The sequence below is a fragment of the Talpa europaea genome (genome assembly GCF_964194135.1).
Source record: "Talpa europaea genome assembly, chromosome: 7".
In the NCBI taxonomy this organism is placed as follows: domain Eukaryota; kingdom Metazoa; phylum Chordata; class Mammalia; order Eulipotyphla; family Talpidae; genus Talpa; species Talpa europaea.
In genome coordinates, this window is record NC_140074.1 from 135,946,138 (window position 1) to 135,963,784 (window position 17,647).

The following is a 17,647-nucleotide window of genomic DNA, read 5'->3' on the forward strand; positions in this document are numbered from 1 at the left end:
CTGCTGTGTTGTCCTACAGCTGGTAAGCTGCCAGGGCGCCCGAGGTGAGAAGGGCCACCCCTGTCACCTTGCGGAGGGAGAGGCCATGCCAGGGTGGGGCCAGCCCAGCCGCTGTGGCCTCCAGCCCTTGCCTCAAGGGGCCGGAGTTCTCAGCAGCCCCGCCAGCTCTGGCCCCCTGGCGTCTAGTGGTGAGAAGGGCAGCCCCTCGCCGCCTCAAGGGCTGGTCAGGCCTGCGGTGCTCTCAGGGGAGGGGCTCATGCCTCTGTGCGTGCTCCGGTTTGCGGGGGTGGCGCTGTGCTGCCCAGAGTGACTGGCCAGCCGGTGCTGGCCCCTGCCCTCCAAGGGCCCAGGGAGGCCACCAAGCCCATCGGAACGGGGTTCCCACAGTACCACTTCCCGGGGCTCTCCCGGCACTAAATAAAACGCTGTCAGGTCTCTGTGCTCAGGGGGCAGGAAACCGCAATGACTTTGCGCTTTGGCCTCTGCATGGAGGCCGCTCCCCACGCGACCCCCGAGGCGTGCGCGGCATGGGAGCCCCCTGCGTTCTTCCCGCCCCGCTGCCCAGCCCGGCCCAGGGCCTCCCCGGGGCTTCTGACAGGGACGCACTCATCCCGATCCCTGGGCGGCCCCGTCCCGCGGCCTGGCGTGCGGAGCTCCCGCCCCAGAGCCCAGCTCGGAGGCCAGGCCGGCGCCCACGTGGCTCTGGGTCAGAGGGGAATGTCCACTCTGGCTTCCTCCAGGCGTGTCCCCTGGCCCGCGGGGTCCTGTGGAGGAGGGGGCGAGCCCCCGGGGCAGCCCCTCTGCAGGCCTCCCCCTCCTGGAGGCAGAGTCTCGGCTTCAGCGCCCTCTCCTGCCAGGGAGCCGCGTGGCGGTGAGGACGGGTCCTGGCCTGGGTCTGAACACCGGCCCTTGCCGCCTGGCTCCTTGCCAGGCACGATGGTCGTGGCACAGCCGGTCCCCTCTGCCGGCAGACGGTAAGCGCGAGCCTTGGCTCTTTTCTGGGGCTCGAGCCGTTAGAAGGCCCTCGAAACCCAAGGGGTGGGAATGTGGAGCCCCTCTGCTGGGACCCCCACGCCTGCACCCCCCCCCCCCGGCTCATCGTCAGCTTCCCACAGTGTCAGTGAAAGGAAATCACGTCCCGGACACCAGGGCCCCGGGGGCCGGTTCGGCGGAGCCGTGGGACGCGGGCCTGGCGCCATTCGAACGTGGGCTCGTGGCTCCCCGCTCCGGACCCTCCCCTTGAACCCCGATCTGAGTGGCGGGGTCGCGGGAGCCCGGGTGTCTGGAGGCCCCTGGTGCCCCGCAGTCCCCGGTGTCCTCCGGCTGCTTCCCTAGTTCGTTTCCCACGTGACCCTTAGCTGCCGGCTGCGCCCAGGAGGCGGCGCCCTGCTCCGGGAGGGGCACACCGTGGCTTTCTTGCAGGCATTTGGGTGCCGTTGCTTCAGAACGGGTCCTCTGGCCACGCCGCGTGGCTGTCCGCGAGTGTGAGGCTGTCGGCGCTTGCGTGTTAGCGTTGGGTCCTGACAATACCCTCGTCCTGTCACCGGCGGGGTGCGGCCACGGGCTGGGCTGGGGGCCTGGGAGGACCCCGTGCCGTGGCCCTGGCCTACCGAGTGTGTCCGTGTTCACGCACGCCCGCCTCCCGTCCGGGAGCCCCACGCTCCTGGGGGTGCTCTCGCGTCCCTCAGCCGGGGTGCGGGCGGCGCGGACGGCTGGGCTCCCTGCAACCCACCCTCAGAGTCTCGCTTGCTCCCACCAGGCCCGGTACAAGCAGAGCCTGGACCCGACGGTGGACGAGGTGAAGAAGCTGTGCACGTCCCTGCGCCGCAACGCCAAGGAGGAGCGGGTGCTGTTCCACTACAATGGCCACGGGGTGCCCCGGCCCACCGTCAACGGCGAGGTCTGGGTCTTCAACAAGGTGGGTCCCGTGGCGCCTGCTGCTCTCGGGCCGAGGCAGCCAGATGAGGGATGGCAGGCAGCGTCTGCGGGGCTCGGGCCTTCTCAGGGACCCAGAGTGACCACCCCCTCCCCGCCCCCGCCCCCTGTGGCACCTGCGCTCTCACCGCCCCCCCGGGGATTCTGCTCTACTCTGCGGCCTCGGGACCGTCTGCTTCCGACGTGACCCCGGCAGGATTTCTCAGCCGACAGTCTTCTTTTGAGAATCAGTGATTTTCCTAGAAAATAAAATGACGCAGCATTCCAGGGGGCTCGTGCCCAGCACGGCCGCCACGGCCTCTCCCGCACCCTTGGGGGGTCCTGGTGCTGCCTCTGCTATGGCTCCTTGAGGCGAAGACAGCGCGGCAAGGGTTGGAGGCCCCTGTGCGCCTTCCTTGCTGTGGGGTGGCGGGTGGGACCCTGGTCCCCAGGAGCCGGGCTGTGTGGCTCTCGGCTCCTGCGCGAAGGCCGCGCGGTTTGCAGGCTCAGCCCCACGGGCCCCTGCTGGCTCAGGAACGGCACCTTCCACACCCCTCGGACGCCCCCCTCGCTTCCCTCCCCAGGAGAGCTGGGGCCGCAAGTCCCATGCACGTCACCCCCGGCTTGTGTCGGTGCCCCCCCAGACTGGGGCGGGGGCCGGGGGTGTGGTGGACAGGGCTGCACCCATCCCTCAGGGCTCGGGGAGACATCGGAGATCAGGGAGACAAGACGGCGGCACTGGGGACAGGGCGGCGCCAACACCCGCCCACAGACAGCACGCGGGCAGGGGGAGCGGAGATTTTAGACCCTAAATTGCATGGGAAGTGCCCAAAATGAAATAGAAAATCTGAATTAGCTTCGTATCAAAGAAAATGGGTTTGGAGACGTTTCCCCTCACAAAGACTCATCGGCGTCAGCCCTGACAGGCTGGACGCTCCTCATCCGCCGGCACCTGCAGCTCCCGAAGCGGCGTCTGCCTTGAGCGGCCTCGGCGCAGCTGCCTCCTGCCTGGGCGGGCGAGCGGCTGTTTTGATGTAAATGCCATGAGCTGCGGGTTCCCGTCACCGGGAGAGCGGGCATGCGCGGCCTCTCAGATGCTCTTGCTGCCAGCGTGGCTCGTCCCCGCATCCCTGTCCCCACGGGCCTGTCGCCCCCGCCCCCAGCTCGTGGGCAGTTGTGGCCGCGAGGGCGTCTCGGCGTCTGGACTGCTGCGTCAGGGCGTCCACGTGGGCCTCGTGGGTGTGCTTGCACGTCCGTCAGGGTCTAGAGCTCCGTGCCCACGGCAGAGTCCACTGGGGTCCCGGCAGTGAGGAGCGGAGGCGTCGGGGAGCCCCGAGGCGTGTGTAAGCGGTGCTTCGCTGCTCTGCTCTCCCGGCTTCTCCCGCTGGCTTTCCTTCCCTTCTCCCTTTGCCTGGTGTGTCATCGGGGATGGACGAGGCTGCGGCCGCGCAGGTGACCTCAGCATTCAGTGAGACCCGCGGTCCCGTGGCTAGGCCTGCCCGCTTTCAGGCCGGGCCAGTGATGCGAGCCGTGAAGACCGCCTGCCCAGGGCCCCTGGCCGGCCTGGAGGACCAGAACAGAGTCCGCTGTGGGATCACAGTGGAAAACCAGGAGCAACTCCAGAAGATGCCTCCGAAACCCAACCCGCCTGTCTAAATCACACAGGGGCTGGGCCTCCCTGGTGGCGCAGCGGGTTGAGCGCAGCGCTGTGAAGCTGTCCGCAGGGAGATGCCCACATGGCGCGGCAGACCTCTCCTCTCTCGCCTGCTGCTCTCCCGTCTGCCTGTTCTGCTCCCTGCCCTGTCTCTGGTGAATCCTCTCGCCATCCCGTGCATCTGGCCTGTACCCCAGCTCTTGTGTAAAAATAAATGAATCTTTAAAAAACAATCACGTTTAAAAAATTAATAAATAAATCACAGAGGGGCGAAAGAAGCCGTGAGAAGTTCTGAAACATTCTGAATGACATGAAAACGACACAACCTGCACAACCTGCGTGGCGTGGGCGGCGGCTCTGAGGGCACTTGGCAGCTTGTCCGGAACCGCGCGCGCGGGCAGTCGCGCTTCAGGCCTGCACTTGAGAGAGCGGGGAGAGAAGAGCAAATTAAACCCAAAGTCGGCAGAGGAAGAGAATACGAGGCGCTAGAGCAGACGCGGTGACACCAAACATGGGAAGTCAGCAGAGAAACGGCGCTCCTGTGGAGAGACCCAGGAAGTCCGCGTGCTCCTACTGGGGGCCCAGGGGGAAAGGCAGGGGCCCGAGGGGGGCACTGGCACTCCCAGGGCCGAGGGTGGAGCACGGCTTCCCTCAGGCCCGTGCCAGGAGCCAGCTGCGGGCCTGGGCGTCGGCCGCGCACACCTGCTGTGCCGCCAGCACCACGCGAGTCTACCAAGTAGGAGCAAGAGCTGTGGGGAGGAGACAGCTCTGGCGAGTGAATCAGGACGAGTCAGCGAATGGAGAGTCCACAGGCCTGGGCAGCAAAGCCCGTGTCGCAGGATGCAGCCCAGCCTCGACCCGGCCAGCTGTGTGGACATCGACAAACTGACTGAGGTTTCGGTGCAAAGGAAGGTGACCCAGAACGGCCCTCGCCATGGTGGAGCGGAGCGGTGCCTGCCGCAGGCCAGTGCCGCCCACGTGAAGGCTAGAACCACGGCATCCGACAGTGGACGACAGAGGACAGACAGACAGAGCGGGGCATGGGACAGAGCGCCCGAAACAGGCCTGCAAAAGGCCGCCAGCTGACCCTGGACGGAGGGGCCCCGGCCAGCAGGGGAGCGAAGCCAGGACCTCTGCGGTGGTCCCTGTCACGGAGCCGCTGTTTCTGGCCGCAGCCCGCCAGCATGTCACGGCCGCAGACAGCACGGCCCCGGGAACACGCCGCCCAGGGTGCCTACTTGCAGGGAGCAGCTGCCGCGCGAGCTCCCGTGAGCCCAGCCCCAGTCCTCAGCCTCCGGGCCGCCCTCACTAGCTGCCCGTGCAGGGGAGAGCTGGCGCCTTCGGGCGGCGGCCACCCGCGCTCCTCCGCCCGGGCCACGGCCGGGAGCTGTGCTTGGAGCAGCTCACGTGCCAGGCCCCGGAGGGAATTCCAAACCCATCGGTATTCAACCAGGCGCCCCGCGGGGAAAGGACTGAGCGCGAGCTGCGCGGACCGGATGCTACTGCCCCATGGCGCGGGGAGAGCCGGGCAGACGTCGGTGCCCGGGACCCTCGGCTCGCCCAGGCCGCCTGGTGACGCGTTGCAGGGAAAGCACAGACACCGCTGGGTGGTGACCCCAAGCCCCGGCGACTCCACGGGGAGGCGGCGGCGCCCAGAGGACACCCAGGGGTCCGTCTGCCGCACTTCTGCCCGCAGTGGGTGCCGGCAGTGAGGACACATTTCATTGTAAAATATTTGATGCTGAAAAATAATGAACAAAATCAAAGAGGAACAAACTGGATGGAGAGACAGTCCATACTCGTGGGTAGGAAAACTCAAGAACTCTGAAAGAATCCAAGGAGAAATGTCTCTCGTTTTTTTGCATGATGAAATCTCAGCATCTCACCAAATCTCTGTTGGAACGTTGGTAAATTTGGTTGCACAAAAATGGAAGCTTTTATATCGCATGGAAATCATCGTGAGGTCACGTGAAGGGAGCGCTGGCTTTGCGTGGGGACGCCGTGCTGGCCTCAGTGCACAAGCCGCTGTCTGAAGCCAATGAAAGCTCCACCAGAGCATCTCAGGAGTGGACAGCACGCAGCAGGGCTTGGAGGTTCAGAAATGGAAATGTCCAGAGCATCCAGAGCACACAGACTGAACTCGCCGTGACAGCTGATGAGGAGGCGGGGGCCCCAATGGAGGCAGGGGCCGCTGCAGCCGCAGCCTGGGGGCCCGGCCTGTGACCTCGTTCAGCATCTAGGAGTCAGTTCCGTCGACAGGTGTAGGATAGCGACAGAGGTGTAGGATAGCGTGTGGCTCAGCACAAAGACCATCAGTGCCAAGCTGTCCCCAAAGCAAAGCTTGGGGAGCAGCCGCCGAGGCCACCGGGGCCTGCTAAGCCGCCTCGAGTCTCGAGCTGGAAGCCGCATGGGGTGAGGCGGTGCCGGCAGCGTGCGCACCCGCAAGTGTGCAGGGGCTGCAGGGCGCTGCCAAGCACGTACCGTGTGCTTAAAACTACACGGCCTTCCAGAAATGCACATGTGAGCACGGCCGTGGAGTGGGGCGCAGAGGCTCCCGCCAGGGAACAGGACAGGACTCTGTTCAGGCCACCCTACCTGTGCTGGAAAACTTAGGGATTTTATAACCAAAATCAGACACCTGGTCTGGCCTGGCAGCTCCGCGCCTTCAGATCTGTGAAGACAAGACGGCGCTCGCCCCCACCCGCGGCTGTGACGGCAGGGCCAGGCCTGCGGTGCAGGGGCCACGGCGAGGGCTGGGGAGGTCACTGACTCGCCCTGGCTTACTAGAAACCCGGGTAGACAAACAAGCAATCTGACAGATAAAACGGATCATAATGAATAAATTATCTAAAACCTACTTTTGTTTCTTTGAAATGAAAACACGGCCTTGAATATATTTTTCTTTTTTAAAAATTTTTTATTTTTAAAGATTTATTTATGCACACAAGAGCTGGGGTACAGGCCAGAGGTGTGGGGAGTGAGAGGACCCACCAGAGACAGAGTGGGGAGCAGAACAGGCAGACTGACTGAAACCCACGGCTGAGGGGAGCGGTGGGGAGACAGGAGAGGTCTGCTGCGCCATGTGGGTAGCTCCCTGGCCAGCCGGGGGTATCGAACTCGTGCTGCAGAGGCTGCGGACAGCTTCACAGGTTGGGTCTTAACCCCTTGCGCCACCAGGGAGGCCCTGAATATATTTTTCTAAGAGAAAGGAGAGGTGCAGCGATTAGGAATTCTCTGTGCTTGCTGCCTTATTTGGGGGGGCAGGGAGGCAGGAACTGCAGCTTAGTCTGAAAGGCTCTTGGGGGCTGCTGCAGCCCTGGGTGCACGCAGGGGTCTGAATATACTGGCTGTCAAGGCCGGTGCAGCCAAGAGGACTTGGGGTCACGCCGCACCCCCGGCCTCTGCATCTGGGCTGCAGGGGGCCTGGAGCCTGGAGCTGCCCTTTGCAGGCCTGCGGGGCCATAATTCTGCCCCAAAGGAAGCTTGACAGGCCACCCGGGACCTCTGGGAAATGAGATCTCTGCGCTCAAGTTCTAATAAGGGTTCATTCGCAAAGGTCGTTTCCTCAAAGGTGCTTCTGCGCTCCCTCGGGGGCGGGTGGCCAAGGCCAAGCTGGCTCGTTAGACTTGACGGACGCGGACCTGGGGAAACGGCCGCTCCTCAAAGTCGTCTTCTCACCGGGGAGAGTCCCCGTCGGGACACATTCTACCGAGTCCTGAGGCCTTCTTGGTCCTCATGGTGGGGAGGCCGGGTGCCGTCCAGACCAGACCGGTGCCGTGGGGCGGGGTGGGGCAGCAAGTATGGTGGCCCGTGGGGGCCATGGTGTGCCCAAACCCTTCCCGGCAGCAGCGCGTCCCCTGGAAGGCACTGGGCGAAGGTCCCTCCCGTAGAGGCCATGAAGCTGAGCCCAGTTCCGGGCAGGCCCAGCCCCTTCCTTGTCCAGCGCTTGGGCATTGGAGAACCCAGAGGCACTGGCCTCCAGCAGGACTGGGCCTGCCCGGAGGCCTGAGCGCTGCCCATGGCACCGCGTCTCGGGATCCTCCTGGAAAGCAGCATCAGGCATCAGGTTTCGCCTTCACAGGCGAGACTCAGGACAGGTGCGTGGTTGACACCTGGCTTCGGGCACCGGTGCCAACCTGGGCCCGGCGGCCTGGCCCCGCCCCCTCTCTGGACCCGCACTGCAGACACGGGCGCTCCCCAGGCCAGTGCTGAGGCCCCTCTTCGCAGCGTGGGGTCCCTGGATTCAGGAGGCGGCGGGCTGCCTCCGTACCCAGGGAGAAGGGCCTCATGTCCTCATGTCCTCGCCAGAGCCCGCATTTGCTGAGGGCTCTTGGCTTATTCAGATGAGCGTGTGTCACCCCACCCGTGATGAAATGTTCCCGACCTGGAACAGATTCTAGTAAGCCCCGGGGCTCCCCCCATCCCTGTGCGGCGTGCGCATTTTGTTCTTTGAAGAGACACGAGTCATTCCTGTCACCAGAGCTCCCAGAGGTCAGCCCGACACCCCCACCCCTGGCCCCCGACCCCAGGCATCCCCTGCCTCCCGCACCCCCGCCCTCGCCCCTGCCGCACTGTTCTCCTGGCACTGCCTGGAGCGCGCGCAGTGGAGCGGCCAGCCCCGGGCCCCCCCCCCCCGGCCGGCAGTGCCACGCGCAGGGCGTGCTTTGCACGCGGCTTTTCCTCCTCTCCCAAACGGCATCATGTGCACGTGGTGCCCAGCCTGCGGGTTACACCGTAGTCGCCTCTGACAGGCCTCGCCCCGCCACACTTGCAGGGGTCTCGGGCCTCAGCCTCCGCAGTGCCGGATGCCGCAGCCACCGACCCCCTTATCGTGGGCATGCAGGGCCCCGACAGCTGCGGTGGCCCCTGTGCCCCCGGGCCCGGTGCTCTGCCCACACCCCCCAGGAAGCGGGGTGCGCAAGGCGGCTCGAACGTGGGCCCTGCCCTGTCATCGCACCTTTCCTGCCGTGGGCGTGTCTCGAGGGGTCTCCCGCTCACACTCGCGGCCGGGGCAGGGGCAAGGCCTGCACTTCCCGTGCCCTGGGGTCCCAGCGCCGGCCCCAGGAAGGCACCTCCTCTCGGGAAACAGCCGTGCCCAGCCCTTGGGCTGTCCGCGAGCTGTGGCGTCCCGATGCGCTGAGCTCTCTTCACGCCGTGCCAGAGGGGACAGACCAGGGAGGCCGTGGGGCCCCTGCAGGCTCCAGGCTGTGCACCCCGAGCTGCTGCCGGCCACAGCGTGTCCGCTGCCCCGCCCCGGGAGCGCACGGGCGGCCGTCGGGCCTGCTGACGCCGCGCTGTCTTACAGAACTACACGCAGTACATCCCGCTGTCCGTGTACGACCTGCAGACCTGGATGGGCAGTCCGTCCATCTTCGTGTACGACTGCTCCAACGCCGGCCTCATCGTCAAGTCCTTCAAGCAGTTCGCGCTGCAGCGGGAGCAGGAGCTGGAGGTGAGGCTGCGGGTTTGGGCGCGCTCCCCGGGGCAGGGGCGGGGTCAGGGGTTTGGGGGCTGCCAGGGGGAGGGGGGCAGCCAGGCCAGGGGCAGGAGGGAGGGTTGCAGGGTGGGGGGGGCTCGTCCTCCAAATGAGCGCCGGCGGCGGCATCATTGGGGCTGCCCGTGCCCCCTCAGCTCCACCGTCTCCCCTGCGTGTCACGAAACAACCCGCTAAGCTGAAGAGGCGGCGTGCGGCCCTGCAGCCCTGGCAGGCGCCGGCCTCCTGGCCCCCAGCCTGCAGCCAGCGCGCTCGATATGGGGCGGCCGCGCGTGCGCCTAGGCCTGCGTGGGGTGTGGCTGGGCCGGCGCAGGCAGCGACTGGGCAGGGGACAGGGCCTTGGCCTCCGGGGGCGGGCTGGGCGTCCTGCGTTCCCAGCTCGAGGAGGGCGTTGCCGGACACCCAGCAGGGGGTTGAGCCTCTGCTTGGTAGACGTGGATGCCACGTCCGCAGGGTTCACGTTCTGTCGCGCTGGTGAGGCCTTCTGCAGCTGCGGTCAGGCGCCGGCCGCCCAGGCTGGCCTTGAGGTGGCTCCAGCTCCTGAGGCGGCGCCATCGCCATCGTCCCGTTGCCGTCGCCTCTGGAGTGGACAGCAGAGTGGCCGCGCGCCTGGGGGCGTTGCCGGCTGTGGGCCTCTCCTGCGTTCATCCTGGGGGGCGGATCCTCGGGGGGCTCGAGAAAACCCACAGCCGGGAGGCCCCCGCCCGCCCCGCGTTGGCCATCGGTAGGCAGGGTGTTTGCGCTCGGTGCACGGCGCCGGGGGGGCCCCCATGTTCACGCCCGCGTTTGAGTCAGGGCGGGTGGAAGGACCTGCCCATCGGCCCCGCTGTGGGAAGCCTGTGAGACACAGCCCCCCAGCCCCAGAGAGAGCCCCTGCCCGCTCTCCCCCGGCACACGTGTGGAGACGGGCCGGCCTTGGGGGTCTGCTCGCGGCCCGCCTTCCCCGTGCGCGGCCAAGGGTTAATCAGCCTCGGAAACTGCTCATGTCCCTGAGCGCGAGGAGATTTCTGTGCATCGTTGTTGGGGGAAAATGTTTCATTGCCTGATTCCTCGTGGAGGAAGCAGTGAAGACTCGGCTCTCCGCGAGGCGGAAGAGGGTGATGAAAGTCCTGCCGTGTGTTTTATAATTAGCTCCGACTTTTATCTTCATTTTTTTTTTTTAATTACAGTGGCCTACGTCTGTGTTTTCCGTGAGACTTACTGGTATTGGCTGTTGTGCGTTGGTCTCTTGCATAAACAGCGGAAATTAAAATGATAAAATTGGCTCCTGGCTAATCCCGGGGGACTCGCTGTGCAGCGTTTCCCGCGGACGGCCGCTCCCCCGCGTGGCCTCTGAGGGCTAATCTTTTTTTGAAAGCCCCCCCTTCCATGAGCCCAAAACCTTCATGACAGGAATGTGAACGCTTGCGCTGGGAGACAGTGATGTGCGAACAGAAAGAAATTGGCAGCAAACCGGCGTGTGCCAGTTTTCAAAAAATAAAGAGTCAATAAGTGATTGAGCGAAAAGAAGAAAATGATGCCCTGGGCCGGCGGGCTTCGCGGCAGTGACCGCGGGCGCGGGTCTGAGCCCCGTCCAGAGCGGGCGCCCTGCCAGCCCCGCCGCCCTCCCGCCAGCCCGCGCTGTGCCGGTGGCCCTGCGTTGACGATTAGGGAACCTTCAGATCGCTCCTCTTCTGGTGTTCTTTAAAACAAGATTTTGTTTGTTTGGCTGTTTGCCAGTTTGGTACCTGCAGGGTTTTAAAAATCAGCAAGTAAAAAGGGCTCACTTGGGGCTGCCTGTGGGCCGTCTGCTCCCCTGCTCTCGTCCACCCCAAACCCAGACCTGCCGGCTGCCTGTCCTCGGACAGAAGAAGGGCGGCGCGGGATTGGACGGGAGGAGACGGTCTGCCGTCCGTGCTGGGGGCCTTCCAGAGGGGCCGGGGTGCCCCTGGCTGCGCTCTGCCCCCACTGCCCCCCATCTGGCTGAGCACCCACGTCCGGACTCGTCTGCTCTGGAAGCTTTGCGATCTGCGGTAATGGCCTCGTGCTTTGGTCGCTGCTTCCGCCAGTGATCAATATCTTTGGGTCTTCGGGCTCTTAGCTTCCCTCGATTTGCCTTTGCCTCTCAACCTTCCCAACTTCTGTCCTCTGCGCTTTGGCTTCCAAGAACACCGTCTATTCCCCAGGCGCCCTGGGGGCCCGTGTTGGGGGCTGGGGTTCCTAAAAAATGTTTTCTGCTTCCCTGACTATGACCAGGCAAACGTCGTTCATCCAGAGGCTAAACGGGTGTCGTGGTTCAGCCATTTGTCGGCCGGGCCTTGTGGCTTTACCTTTCCTGGAGATCCCCTCTTCTTCCTTGAGCTCCAGCTTTACATGTCCTCGGTCCCCACATTTGCAGGGGGCTCAGGGCCCGGAACACGTCCTTGTCCTCGGGGCCTCTTCTCCCCGTCCCGTCGTTCTGCCCAGACCCGCTCCAGACCCTGGGTCCTCGGCGGCATCCTGGGTGTCGCTGTCTTCCAGATGCCGCGTTTCTTCTCTTGATTCTCCCCTTTGTTCCGCTAGAGCACGTCCTCAAGCAGCACCCTCGAGGGGGGGTCTGGGATTCGTCCTTCTCAGACCTTGAATGTTTCCATCCGGTCGCTTGTCCCTGTGAGGAACGGAAAAGCTCACTGTAGGTCCTTTACAAGCAGCAGCTTGCTGTGTCCACTGCGGTCCCTGAGGCTCGTGCCTTACTCACTCGGCGGTGCCGTCAGGACCACCTGGCTTTGACTCATCCCTCGGCATCCTGAGCCGGCGTCACGCTCTTGGTTACAACATTCCTGCCATGGCTCCAGGCGTTTCATCAGCCTTTGAGGCAGGAAGAGCTGGGAGGGGCAGTGCTGCCCACTTGTCTACCTTCCTAGGACAGGGGTGCAGACTTCCTTGACCTCTCACGCCAGCCGGGTCACACGCCACCCCGCCTGTGCGCCAGACGCTCATTCTCTCAGAAGCTGCTGGCGTTGGGGTCGTCGGGCGCCTTCATGAGGGCAGGCGCATCCTGCAGAGCGTTCGGGCTTGTGTGAGGCCCCTCGGGCCAGCGGGAGGGGCTGGTGCTGGCCGGGCGTGGGGGGTCTGCGAGCTGGACGTCACAGCTGGCCCTGGCGGCCCCGCGGGTCTTGTCGCTGCCGCCTCTCCGGGGTGTGCGTGTGAGTCCGCGGGCGTCCCCTGTGCACGCGCCCTCGTGGGGCACTGGCGTCCGCGGGACCCGCAGCTGCTCGCTGGTCGCCGCCCTGGCGTGGCGAGTCCTCTCTGCCTCCCGCCCTTTCTCCCGCCCCTTCTCAGGAAACACTCGTAGGCAGGAAGGGAATGAGCAGGCGTCTGTCATGGGATAACGTTATTCACTTTCCCCCTTAATTTTTAAATATCAATTTGTGGGTTTTTTCAACGAGTTCCCCCTTTTTCTAAGTTACCTCCGTTTCTTCCACAGTGACTTTCCTCGCAGACCCCCCCAGCCTCACCCGCGCGGTCCCCGCAGGCCCTGGGCCGATGTGGGCTCAGGGGCCCTGATTTCCCTCTCTGGCCTGGTGCTGCCCCTGGCCTCCAGCTCCGCGCTGAGTTAGAGGGTGAGGGCGGGCTGCCTTGCTCCAGATCTTGGGGCGCCCCATCTGAGGACGGCTCACGCTCGCACTGGTGCTCTCCCCGTGGGGTGAACCCGGCCCACGAGAACTCTCTGGCTTGCCCTGGCCATTGGGGTCACCCCGCGGGGGCTCTTCCCGACGCGGGCATCTGCCAGCCCCCTCTTCCTTTCTTGTTGATTGGGGGAGGGATTGGCTGGACTTCCTAGTCAAGCATTTTTCCTACACTACAGAAGGTTCCAGAACATGGTAGAAGCAGTGTGAACAGCTACACTTTAACACCGCCTGCCCATCTGGGTAAACGTGCAGTGGAAGGTGGGCAGAGGGTTTCTCGCTGCCACTGCCAGCCCTCGGCCCACCCAGGGGCCCTTGGCTCTCCGGGCGCAGGCTTGGGCCCCACTGTAATGTCGGGCATGCGGCTTCCACCCACCATTCTCGGGGGCCCATCAGGTGCAGGCTCCCAGCACCCTCGCCCCTTTGCCACCTCAGCCTCCCTGAACTTGGCGTGGGTGTCACTGGAAGTCAGCGTTGTTGCATCGAAAACAAAAGCTACCTTCGGCCGGAGCGGGAGTTGCTGCGAGTGGGTGCTGTTTTAGTCTTGCTGGAGTCTCCCCCGGAGCGCCCGCGCCTCCTCTCTGCGCCTGCGCGGGGAGGGAACAGTCAGGGCCTGTTCGGGAACAGGAGGCGCAGTGCCCAGCCCAGCACGTGCCGGAACAGATGTCTCCTTGGCCCAGGTTGCTGTTTATCGTGTACTCTGGACCCTTCCCAAATTCTCCAGAAGGCTCGAGGGAGCTTTTGGAGATGACAGTCTTCCTGGTGTCTGCATCTCAAGAAACCCTTCGGGAGCAAGTGCCTCTGGGCTGCCCGGGGGGCCGGCTAGGGGTTCCCGGAGGGCCCCCTTCTCTGCCTGCTCCTCCCAGGCCCCTTGTGCACGCTGCTCACCCCCCCGTAGGCTGTTTCCAGAGCACACTTTTAACTGAAGATCAGTATTTTAGACACACACAAACTGACAACAGCGCCTGGGAACTAGCTCGGCCATTAAGATAGTGGGTTCTATGCCCCCGGGTTTGCAGGCCGGAGAGCGCTGGCTCCTGCGTGGAACGCGTTCCTCGCACGTCACCATCATCGGTTCCGACCGTCCTCCCTTGGCTCGCCGAGCCCGTGTGCCCTCTGCGTGGCGGGGCAGCTCCCTTCAACCCCCACCCGCCTCCTGCCCCCGCGGGGCCAGGTACCGGGCCCGGCCCGCGCCCCTCTCCCGGCACGAGCCCGAGCCTCAGCGCGCGGTCAGCGCCTCCCGCGTCAGATTTCACCGCGCAGGCGCCGGAGCCCCATGTTCCCCGCCGTTTCCAAAAAGGCAGCAGAACCCGCGGGGGTCTTGTCACACGCAGGAGACCCGTGGGGCGGCCGTAGGAGCACATGGACTGCGGCGCCTCAGGGTCTCCCGAGCTCAGGGCGGCTGCGGGGACGGCGGGCTGCGAGCCTGCCCTCGAACCCCTCGCCGCGCTGCTTTCCAGAACGATTTACGGTTTAATCCGTCTTCATGCGGGTGGGAATGGGGCCCTGTGCGCACCCTGCGGACGATCAGACAATCAGCTGGGGTTGCCCCAGGCTGCAGTGCGCCCGCTTCCAGGTCTCTGGAGGAAGCATCGGCGAGAGCCGCTCTCCCGCCTGCTGGACAGAGAAATTGGATTTTTGGCTCAAGACAAAAAAATTGTTTCTCCCTGATTCCAGCAAAGGGAGGCGCTCGGCCGGGGGTGAGCCCACTGTTGGACAGGCCTGGGGCGCACCCTCGGAGCTGGCCCCTGCTTTCGGCGGGGGCACTTTCTGAGCCCCAGGTCGCATCCCTGTCATGTGGTGGATGAAAGGCTGAGCCCAGATGCCGGGGAAGACGTGGAGGGAAGAGCCCGGGCAGGACAGCTGTGGGCACCGTGGACGTGCCGGACCAACGGCCGGGTGCTGGCCGCCACCCCTGTCAGGGGCCCTTGGGGCCCACGCTCCACACCAGGTTCTGTCTTCCCTTTGCGTCCCGTTTCCTCCCTTCACGTTCCTCACCAGTGCTGTGTCCCCGCAGGTGGCCGCCATCAACCCCAACCACCCGCTCGCGCAGATGCCGCTGCCGCCGTCCATGAAGAACTGCATCCAGCTGGCGGCCTGCGAGGCCAGCGAGCTCCTGCCCATGATCCCCGACCTCCCAGCCGACCTGTTCACCTCGTGCCTCACCACCCCCATCAAGATCGCCCTGCGCTGGTAAGTGTGCCCACCCGCCCCGTGACACCCGGGCCTTGGGGCCCCGGTGCCAGCGGGGCCAGCTGGCGGTGGCCAGGCTGCCACTGGCGTTCCCAGCTGTACCCTGGCTGAGCTGGGAGGGCCGGTCACGCCCAGAGCGGCCCTGGGGGAGGTGGGCTCGTGATGAGGGCCCGGTGCCTGCACGGCCGCGGCGCTCCCGTGCTCAGCAGCCAGGGAGGACCGGCTCTTGCCTCAGACACGCCGCCCTTCCCCCCCAAGTCCAGTGCCCTCTGAGCTGGCTGAGGAGAGCCTGGTGCCAGGCGGTGGCAGCTGCGCTGGGCCGTGTGCAGAGAGCACCCTGGGGTGGACCCCTCCTCAGGGTCAGGACTCATGCGAGGCCGAGTGCACGGCCGGCCCTGGCCCTCTGCCCCCCTGGCTCCCGCTTCCCCATCTCACATTCTGCTGGAGCTGTGGCTGCTGCCAGCCCCGAGGCTGCTCTGCAGTGAGGCGGGTGCCTGAGAGCCCAGACTTAGCCTCGGTGCCTCCCCCCACCCTTCTGGACACAGCAAGACCAGTGTGGACCCGGGCAGCCCCGCAGCTGTCTGCCCTGCGGCCCAGAGGACGGCTGCGGCAGGGTGCCCAAGGCCCTCTGAGGTTCTGGCTGGTCAGAGTGCGACGGGTGCTCAGGCTCCGTGTAGCTGGCCCAGACCCGGTTCCCCAGTTTCCTTGCAGACCCCTCGGCATGGGGTGGGTATGTCCACCTCAGACCCTCCGACTCGCTTAGCGAGCATCACTGGGAATGATGGCCTCCCTCACGGCACCCGTGTCCACATTTCACATGGACCGTTCCTGACTTCGGATACAGGTATTTCAAGGTAGAAAAGCTCCGAGTTGCTTCAAATAGGAGGACACGAGCTTGTTATGTAACAGGCCAGATGGTAAATGGCTTGGGCTGTGGGCCAGAGGTCCCGCCAGAAGTGGTGAGCCAATGCGTGCGGCATGTTCCAATAAAACTTTATTTACAAAAGCAGGCTTGGGGCCAGACTTGGCCTGTAGACCAGCTTGCCAACCCCTGCTGTAAAACTGAACCAGGGTTTTAACTGCGAACATGATGGCTGTTCTTTTCTGATGCTCAGTAAATAACCTAAAAATGTTTTTTACCCAGTAAGTTTTCCTCCCTTCCTCTCTTACCCCCCAACCCCCTGACTCCCTTGGTCACTAAGAGGACAGCTTTTAACTGCACTTGTTACATAGGCACAGCAGCTTATGCCTTAGCTTGCTCGTAGACAGCCCTGCGTGCAGGTTCTTGCGTGTGTGACGGTACAGTGTGTGTGTGAGATGCGGTGGTGTGTGTCTGTACAGTGTGTGACGGTACAGTGTGTGTGTGTGTCACGGTACAGTGTGTCTTGTTAAAGAGCCGAGGGAAGCGCCTGCTGTGTTCCAGCCCAGAGGTCCTCCGAGTGAGGCTGTCTGGACACGGCTGATGGAGTGGTCTCATGTGCGTGTGCTGCCGCCGCCGCTCTAGCCACAGTGGCCAGCGGGTGTATTTGGGATCAGTTGAGAGGGTTTTCTCCCCGGGAGGCCCCACGACGTGGCCTTGGCCGCAGCTGGCCCTCCTACCCGCCCCAGCCGCGCTGTGCTCGCTCGCTGTCCCGGTCCCTGGCGTCCACACGGGAAGGGGATGCCACGGTGTGGTGATGGCTCCTGTAGGCAGACCGGCCTGCAGGCGGCCCAACCCTTGCTGCCAGGCTCAGGGCACAGCGGCCACCACCCTTGGACGCCACCAGGGTCATAAGCTCGAGGGTCCAGCAGGGAGACCCTGCAGCACAGCCCCAGGGTGCAGGGCCCGGGGAATGCCGAGAGCACTGGGCGGGGAGAAGAGGCAGGCGCAGGGAGGATGGCTGCAGGCGACCGGGTAGGGGTGCCCCGGGCTCTTTGCCCACTGCCCTGCCGGGCACAGCTTGTTTTGCTGTGTCTGAGGCTGAGAAGGAAGGGGGCAGGGAGGCAGGAAGGCAAGAAGGAAGCGCTGCTTTCCCTCGCAGACTGGCCGGCACCTGGGAGGCCAGCGAGGGGAGCCCACACGCTCCGCAGGCACAGGAGTATGTGGGCTGGGGACAGAAGCCGCCCTCAGGAGGAGAGGACCCCTGCAGGCCCGGCGAGGGCCCCGCCTGCCCCCAGCGCCTCTGCGCAGTTTCTCCAGGACTCTCCCCACCAGGAGGAGACACCCCGGGACCTGCACACTCCTTTCTGACGGCGCCCACACGCGATCCTCCCTAGGGTTCCTCCAGGAGCTGCTGCTCCCCCTCCAGCTCCTCCCACCAGTGTGGGGGCCAGTCCCCTGGCGGCCACTGCGGTCCCTGCAGCGCCCATGTTCGCTTGAACTTTCCACATTTCGGGAGTGAGAGCAGTGGACTTTTCCTGTGCCCTTGGTGCCCTGGCGCAGACTGCCCCCGCCCCTCCCACAAGTCAGGAGGTGGCAGGACGGTGCCCGGGAGAGCAGCTGGACCCCAGCCCGCCCACACCCACAGGCCGGCCAGTCCCCGTCGCACTTCGCGGAGCCTGAGGGCCGGAGAGCCCCGGCACGTTTGGCCAGGCCCCGGGGACCCTCGGGCCCTCGGTAAAGGGGACACCAAGCTCTGTGCAGACACCACCCCAGGGGCCCACGGGGCCAGGGCCTGCGGTGGGGGGGGGCGCTCGCAGCCTGCTCCTGGGTGTCTCCGGCGGGCCCCCAGCTCCCGCGCAGGCCAGCAGGGGCAGCTGCTGGAC

General features: G+C 65.0%; 1 protein-coding gene across 2 annotated transcripts in view; it reads left to right on the plus strand.

Annotated features, from left to right (window-relative positions):
* The window catches only part of RPTOR (regulatory associated protein of MTOR complex 1), a gene marked incomplete at both ends in the record, with an annotated part of 116,435 nt that overhangs the window by 33,415 nt on the left and 65,373 nt on the right, over positions 1 to 17,647 (plus strand). For both annotated transcript variants that reach the window (XM_084238929.1, XM_084238930.1), the window contains 3 exons: positions 1,760 to 1,918; positions 8,874 to 9,020; positions 14,727 to 14,902. In XM_084238929.1, coding sequence (XP_084095055.1) covers positions 1,760 to 1,918; positions 8,874 to 9,020; positions 14,727 to 14,902 — 482 coding nt within the window. The remainder of the gene's footprint in view (positions 1 to 1,759; positions 1,919 to 8,873; positions 9,021 to 14,726; positions 14,903 to 17,647) is intronic.